Genomic DNA, 7,926 nt, shown 5'->3' on the forward strand with positions numbered 1-7,926 from the left:
TGGAGAAAAGAAAGTTGAGTTCATACTGTTTTTTGTTTTGTTTTTTTTACTTATTCTGTCTGGATTTTCCCAGCATATTCAAGCAGTGAAGCCACCAAATTCTTGAGCCGTAAGCTCACTTTTGACTTTTCATTTCAACCCCACAGTACAGCTCTGGTCACCGCATTTGCACGTTCGTTTGAACAAATGCGTACATGTATTAATAGAACATCTTCAAATGTCTTCCTTTGTTTTTAAATTAAATTAGTCCACCACTCAAAGATATTCAGTTTACTTTCATATATGACAAAAGAGAATTTGATTAGGAAAGTAGCTGCTAATTAATTTTTTGTCCAACTTCTCTGTTCGTCGACTAGCAGTTGCAGTTGTCTGCAGGTCTCGGCCCTTTTCCCATCAGTTCTAACAGTTTCTAATCCCTCTGGATTACCCATGTGCTAACATCAGTTTACATTTAAGGCGTGTAGATGAAATGTGCAGTGAGTGCAGAACAGTAGATGGGTACGGGAAATGTTTCCCAGCTCTTAGTTGAGTAGAAGGGGGAGGTGGGGTTATGATTCAGTGAGGAGAAAATGATGTGAGATACTTCTAAATAAACATGGGGTTTTCAGCCTACAGTGGAAGACGGGAAGTGACTCAGCTGTTCTGGCTGCAGCCTTTTGAAATTGGGCACACACCTACACAAAAATCTGCCTCACTGTTAAAAAAACATATTGGATATGATTGTCATGAGCTCAAATAGACGGCTGAAACCGCGATTCAGAGAGTATCATTGTATCAGCAAATGAAAGCAGCAAATGGTATATGAAGTTTTGCAAAGCTGCCTGCTCTTGTGTATGTGTTGTCCTCCTACTGTGGTTATAGTCTATGCTGCTCCTGCTGCAGATCTATTACAGCTACCAGTGATCATGAGCCTTGTACAGTGCAATGTCAAGTACATTCTGGATTTAATGTCTAGTTTAGCACTCGCCCACCGCATTAAGAGAGGATTCTGGTAAAGATAAAAGTTATTCAAGCCCTCAAGAGAGCTCCCAAGGTAAAGCACTGCTGATTTTTATGGAGCTTTTAAGATGAGAAAATGGCCACAGGAAAAGAAAGTGTTCTTCAAACCCTGAATAAAGAGGATTTGGTAAAGTGCTACTGATTATATTGTGAATGGATGGTATCTATGGATGATCTGCTCTGTGATTTTCATTCCTCACCAAATGAATCAAGGCAATACAGAAATATTTGTCTTCCACTGTGTTACTGACATTGTATTTTGACAATAAGTGGTCTAACACAGCCAAAATCAAACTATATGATGAATATATAAATTCATGCACATATTGAATTAGTGCAGATCCCTATGAGCTCCTCAGTGTTTTGATTCTCTACACACTTTTGGCACAGGCCTCTCCACTAGCGGATACAGTTTACAGCTTGGGAATGCTAAATGTTATGCTGATATATTTCATTTGGCAGCTCTGTCAAGCATTTTAAAAGCCATGTGAAGTAATGTAAGTAATGTATGTAATGAACCTGCATGCATGTGTGGTGAAATTTCATATGTTAGGCAGTCAAAAATACATTCACTACTACTCAAAAGCAGATGAACAAACCCGAGCTCATAGACTTTACGTGCAGGAACTTTTGTGTGGAAACGAATTTGCGGTTTTAAATGCAAAAATCTACCATTCAAATACTAGCAGAAGTATGTGCATATAAACCAGACTGAGACCTGAGATTAGGGAAATGATTGAGGGCACGTTATTGGAAATGTAAGCGCACACACACATGCAGGAGACACACCTTATAGTCATGTCCATGCATTTTATAGTGCAAGTCCCAGGCTGGTCCCAGGCATGCAGTAACTTTACACTGGTCACTAATCACAAACATCACAAAATTAACCTCAGTGACAGCTCTGAGAGCGGCACGACAGAAAGTGCACGCCTAGAAGTTTCCAACTAGCCATCTCTCATCACTCGCAGATGATTGTGAGAGTGCGTGTGTGTGTGTTTATGATTTTGACATGTAAATTACACGTGTGTGTGGCCATATGTGTGCATGCTGAGTATCCTGTTACTTTACTCTCATTCTATTCATCCACCACCATTTTCAGTCATCTACTTTGTTTACTTTGAGGGTCTTTTATTAAAAAATAATTATAAGAAAAGATGATAACATATGTACAACTAACAAAAATGAATCAAAGTTAAGAAGCTGTGCACATCATACTTTACTCTGGACCATTATATATCATTTTCCCAGTCGTCTTCATCGGCTGAGGAAAATTTGTGATAGTGTGAGTTTACTCACCGTTTTCATCCTCATCCCTCCACTCTGCACAGTAAATATACACACTTGCAGTAAATGTATATGCGTTGCCTGTGGCAGCATTATTATCCAATGTAACTACAAAGCTTTTGAATGGAAACTTTCACATACAGTCGACCTCTGCTTCTTTGCAGCGATTTATTTTAAGTTTGGACAGAAATCTTTGCTCCTTTCAATTTAATTACTGGAATATTTTACCTCCTCAGGTTTCTAAAACTAAGAAGAAGAAAAAAAACAGTGGTGAGGCATCACAGACACACATCGCTTTGTTTGTTTTCAGGGATCACAAGCCAGAAAGGTTGGGAACCACTCATCTGAACACTCCTCAAATTTCATAGATCAATCTGATTTTGTATTTGATGACACTCGGTCGTCAGTTGGATTTCTTAAATCCTAAATCGTGTTGTGAAAACTAAAAACCTTCAGTCAAATCATCTACGTTATTATAAAGACACTGAAGCTGATTTTCATTAGCAACATGTGTCACAATTTGCTCCATCAGTGAACCAAGACTCAGACACAAACACTTTCAACAGTCTCATGCTGTCTTTCCACACCACACTGCAGTGAATTACATCATTTCTGTTGTTTCTTGGGGGTTAAAGAAAAAAAAAAAAACTCTCCATCCTCCTCTATCTTATTTTCTGTCCCTCAGTCAGTCAGAGCACCTGTGCCTGTCCAGTCCTCCCTTTATCTTACATCCACAGCCACCAGGGAGCTGTTTTATCAGTCCCTTTACGACCTGCCTGCTTGGCCTGTTCAATACGCTACATGTCGGAGCAGCTGTAAATGGCCTTTCAGGACACTTCAATCGGCACCGGAGAGCTTTTACAGGGTCACAGTGGCCAGCGTGGATTTGTTTTATGTCACCGCATGTGTGTGCAGGCTTTTAGAGAGAGTATGTGATGGTCTGAAGGATGTGTGAGAGGATTTAGATGTAAATGGAAGTTTGGTAGAACCAGTCTCCTGGAAATTACATTTGTGTATTGCGAAATTCTTTTCCCAAAGAGGTCGTGATGTAAAAAATAATCACTGGCTGGATTAACTTCAGGTAACTTTTTTGGATGAATGAATCCTGCATTCAATCTTACAAGAATATGAGTGATTTTAAGGTTACCCAGAGCACTTTAAAACAGACATTTTACTTCTTCTGGAGGGAAACTGCTGTAAAGTCTTCAGAAAAGTAACAGTGGATTCTCTGTTTAATATTTCCTCCCACTGAAATAACAGATACACAGCAAACAGAGATCCTTACACCGCAGAGGAATTGTCGGTATGAAGAAGATGAGCAAAGTAATTTTGAATTTGATTTTTATTGAGGAATGATTTGTTAGCTGCAATGTAAAACCATGCAAATACTTTCCACTCCTCTTTGCCAAGACAGTGTCATAAAGCACCGATTTATCTTACACACTCTCTGACCCTCTTCCTCCTTCCTCTCTGCCTCGGCATTATGGGAGCGGGCAGTTTAAAAACAGAGGTATTTACGACTCAGCGCTCTCCTCCTGGAGTTCCTGGAGCTCCACAAAACATGTGGGACTGGCAGTATGACACCGCCAGTTTAAAGATAGACAGGGTTTTGGTTGGCTATCTGGCTATTTTGTATCAGGATCCATCTGTCTGCCTGCACACCTGCCTATCTCTGTGTCGGACACATGCGGTTAAAGCAGGTCTGAACAGTGTATGAGAGAACTGGGACGGTGAAACTGTTACCGGTGTATCTGTGTCTGGCTGTTTTAATGTGATTCCTTTTGCAGTCTTTTGGATCCTTTACCTTTACTTAATTTATACTTGGTAGTTTAATCTGTTAAGATAAAGTTTTAAGATACTAATATTTTACAAGAGATCATATTTTGTTCACGTAAAATCTAAATCTGCAGGTTAACCAGTAATTATAGCTCTCAAGTCTGTCACATAATGGTGAAGTAAAATATCTACCGCTACAATACACTAAAGTATTATTATTATTATTATTATATGTAATTTAAGTGCAAGTATAAATTGTACGTGAGTAAATATACTTGAGTCAAATTCCACCACTGCCCTTTATGTATTTTTGTTCATCTAAAAATACATTATTAAAATGTATTAGAGTAAAATGTATTAGTAGTAGCAGTCTCGTAGTATAATTAGTATAAGAGGAGCAGCATTAGTCACTAAGTTTCAGCTGTTTAAATGATGCTAAAGTTTGACTGCCTTTGGTGGCCTTATATAAAATGAGCTGTGTGTTATCTCAAGTTAAAAAACTGCTTTCATCCATTTTGACCTTTGCTTCAAAACTAAAAGAACATGTCGCCATCTACTGGTCAAAAGGAGTAATCGCCTGACTTTAAGCCACAGGTGCGCACGTGATGAAGCAGTGATTAAAACACAGCCACTCCACCTGTTGAAATGAAAGGGACTGTGGAGAAAACAAACAGCAGAGCCCTACACGTACAGCACCTGCAGCGTTTTGCTTTTTTGAAGTCGAGACAAGCTCCGACATGTCAGCCAGAGATTATGAAATTCTGAACAGCGGCACTCTTGGAAGGAATTGCATCCCAACAGGCCAACAGCTTCCAAGGACTCCCCTGTCAGATGTAAAGAGACGCCTGGATCTTGATGAAGATTCAGACGAGAGTCTTGTGGAACCACAGGAGAACACGGCGGTACTTGCAGAGATTGTCCATTATTTCACCGCCACTCTTTAACTGTATTTAACTTGAATGGAATTAAATCTGTTATCCTCTTATCAGCAGACAGGCGCCAGAGATCAATACAACAACGACTTGAGCAGGACGTTTGATGTCAGCACTCCTGAGAAAAGAACAGGTACAAAAATATTGATCTAAAGAAAATAGTCTGCTCCCTTTAGTTGCCTTGTTGGTTGTGCTGCTTTTAAGCCTCCTCGCAAATCACATAGGGACAGAAACGTTCTTGAAAACATACATTTTGGGTTCAGTGTTGAAATATTTCAGTGTTGGTTGTATGATGTGAAAGCTTGTAAAGCACCACTTTTACTTCCAAGGTTGTTTTCCTGCACATAATGTTTTTTTCCTCTCTCTCCTTGTTTGTTCAGAAAGTACTTGGGAAACTGGTTACCTAAACTCCATGCTGAAAGGGATGAAGGGGTATCAGCTGACAGCAGGTGACTTGGAGTTTATTGTGAAGATGAAAAAAGAGGAGAACCTTAAAAAACTGGAGGTAATTCTGTCCTTCTCACTGCATGCTGCTTGATTAGTCATGTTCCTCAGTTGCACTGTGATTGCGATCATTTGTGTACAGGTTTTTTTTGTTTTTTTACTGAGATGTCAGTTTGCTGATGAAATGTGGATATTGTGACTGCCCTCAGGGAGAGCTGGAAGAGGTGCGGAGGTCATTGCAAAAGGAAACGATGGACTTTGAGCAGGCGTGTGCTTCCAGGGACATGGCACAGGCTGATCTCAACAAGGTGAGCCTCTTTTTGAATCACAATAAACAGGAAAGTTGATGAGAAGATCACAAAACTCATGCAAGTTACCCTTTTTATCTTGTGAAATCCTCGTCTTCAAAACGTCAACTATTCAGTAAGAAATCAAGCATATTTTTTCACTGCAAGTTTAGCAATAAAAAACCTTAACTCGAGGCTTCAAAGGCAGTTGTATAGCTACTAGGGCACATCTGACCTTTTTACCACCATAATAACTTTCTCTCAATGTTCAAGCCTGTGTCTGTTACAGGCATTTTTACTAGTATTTTATACTGCCTCTAAAATGGCATTATTTTCCCCTGGAAGGTCAACAAAGTTATAAATGTGAAGCTGAAGATGATGGATCCTTTGCGATCATTCCTCTGGCATTTACAGTCTGTTAGATAACGCTCAGTGGAAATTCACAAAAAACCAGAGAGGCGATAACGTCCAACAAAGGTTAAGAGGTAGATTGGATCCACAACTTCAAACACAAGCCCACTGAGCCTGCAGAATGACCGGTTTCTCAAACATAGCACATACCAATAAAAGTGTGCAGGTTCCTTACATGTGAAATATAGTTGGAAAGAAAACAAAAATTCATCCTGCTGATCCTGATGCATCTGTTGTTGTGTCCGTCAGCTCCCATCCTGCGAAGAGCTCACGGAGTGCGCACAGGCGGTCCTCGAAATGACATCGCCATCGGCCGAGTTCACGGACCCGGATGCCAAGGCTCTCCTGGCCATGGTGACGGAAGAACAAGTCCAGAGAGCCGTGGATGAGAGGAGGACCGAACTCAGTCAGATGGAGAAGAAGCTGGCAAAGAAGTAATGAATAGCTTGCATAGGTGAAGCAGTGTGTGCCACATTTTGAGTCACTGAAGTTAGCCAGTGTTGCATTTGATCAAACATCATGCCAGTGTTTACACAGGTAGTAGACTATTCACTTTGTTTTGCTATCACACAAACATGTGCTTTTAGTCTACTGTAGATATTCCTGTAAAGACGGTGCTATGCTGAGTTCTTTTTTTAGTTTTATACCTTGAATAAGAAGGTGTGTAGTCCTCTATTTCAGTGCATTCACGTGCTGGTGGGAGAAGCTCAAACACACAACGCTTGACAGCTAAAGAGGCCCCAGAACTTCACACTGTCCCCTTCACAACACTCATTGCTTATTGATTGGCTCCAGGATTCCACTTTTCCATCAGCTGCAGGTGTTCAATAGCTTTACTACTGTGACAATTGTCCAGCTGCACTGTAGGTATTTATTTTTAACATCCATGGAAAATTCAGGACCAAATACTAACATGGATTCTTTAAAAAATACAAAAACCATCTGCGATAGAAGGAAGAATGCGACTAAAGAGAGACGGCAGCTTGAAAAACAAATTGCCACCGAACAGGTAAGAGCGGCTCCAATTTGCTAAATATTTAATTAAATTTAAATAATTTTTGACTTTTTTTTTTTTAATTTTTTTTATTTGCTTTCAGCTGAAGATACAGATATTAATGTTCCAGTTATCTGACCTGAAGTCTGAACTTGCACAAGAAGAGGTGAGAATCTGATCTGTTGTACCCACTGATTTTTGGTCTTCACTCTTGCAAAACATTGTCCTGAGGGAAGAAAAAAAGATGCATCTGGTACTCTAACTAAGCAGTATGTTTCCACAGGAAGCCTATGAAGCTGTTGAGGTGCAGATCAAGACCAAAGAAGTGAAACACAGAGGAAAGGGGAGAAAAGGAAAACATACAGAGGAACCCCAAGATGCAACAAACCACCCTGTGGCCCCGGCTGGTGCTGGAGAGGAGGCACGAAACGTTGGTCTGAGAAGATCCAAGAGGATAGCAAGCAGGAGTTGAAGGTTTTTCTTCTTTTTTTTTCCCAGACTAAAATATCTCAATGTTGGATGGACTGCCATGAAATTTCAGACAGATATCAATGGTTTCCATTGATATCTGTGGAATCCGAATCCTTCGGTGATCCTGACGACCCTGGCACCACCATGACATTTGCACCTGTGGTTGGTCCTTTGCTTTTCATCCATCATCAGGTCAAATTTTGACTCGTTCAGTATTTTGCTTCATGACCTTGAGATTTTGGAAATGTTGTATATAGTTTTGTCTAATTGTAAGGATCTCTCTGCCTTTTTATTTTTGTACAAGAAATAAACTTTCACAACAGTA

General features: G+C 40.1%; 1 protein-coding gene across 1 annotated transcript; it reads left to right on the top strand.

The window, feature by feature from the left end:
- Nucleotides 1–4,309: 4,309 nt before the first annotated feature.
- Nucleotides 4,310–7,926, top strand: LOC111665264 (uncharacterized). The gene is made up of 8 exons (XM_023420195.2): nt 4,310–4,964; nt 5,055–5,127; nt 5,375–5,499; nt 5,648–5,746; nt 6,386–6,570; nt 7,088–7,145; nt 7,234–7,296; nt 7,414–7,926. The coding sequence occupies exons 1-8, from the start codon at nt 4,800–4,802 to the stop codon at nt 7,600–7,602; spliced, it is 957 nt and encodes a 318-aa protein (XP_023275963.1). The 5' UTR covers nt 4,310–4,799; the 3' UTR covers nt 7,603–7,926.

Source organism: Seriola lalandi, unplaced genomic scaffold, assembly GCF_002814215.2.
Source record: "Seriola lalandi dorsalis isolate HSWRI2012SDOR001 ecotype SW California unplaced genomic scaffold, Sedor1 jcf7180002054630, whole genome shotgun sequence".
Taxonomy (NCBI): Eukaryota; Metazoa; Chordata; class Actinopteri; order Carangiformes; family Carangidae; genus Seriola; species Seriola lalandi.

Bases quoted from the DNA above. Each gene is read 5' to 3' on its own strand.
- LOC111665264 (XM_023420195.2), top strand. From the start codon at position 4,800: ATGTCAGCCAGAGATTATGAAATTCTGAACAGCGGCACTCTTGGAAGG. The intron at 5,500-5,647 runs GTAATTCTGTCC...GACTGCCCTCAG, and splicing joins AGAACCTTAAAAAACTGGAG to GGAGAGCTGGAAGAGGTGCG. The intron at 5,747-6,385 runs GTGAGCCTCTTT...TGTGTCCGTCAG, and splicing joins CACAGGCTGATCTCAACAAG to CTCCCATCCTGCGAAGAGCT.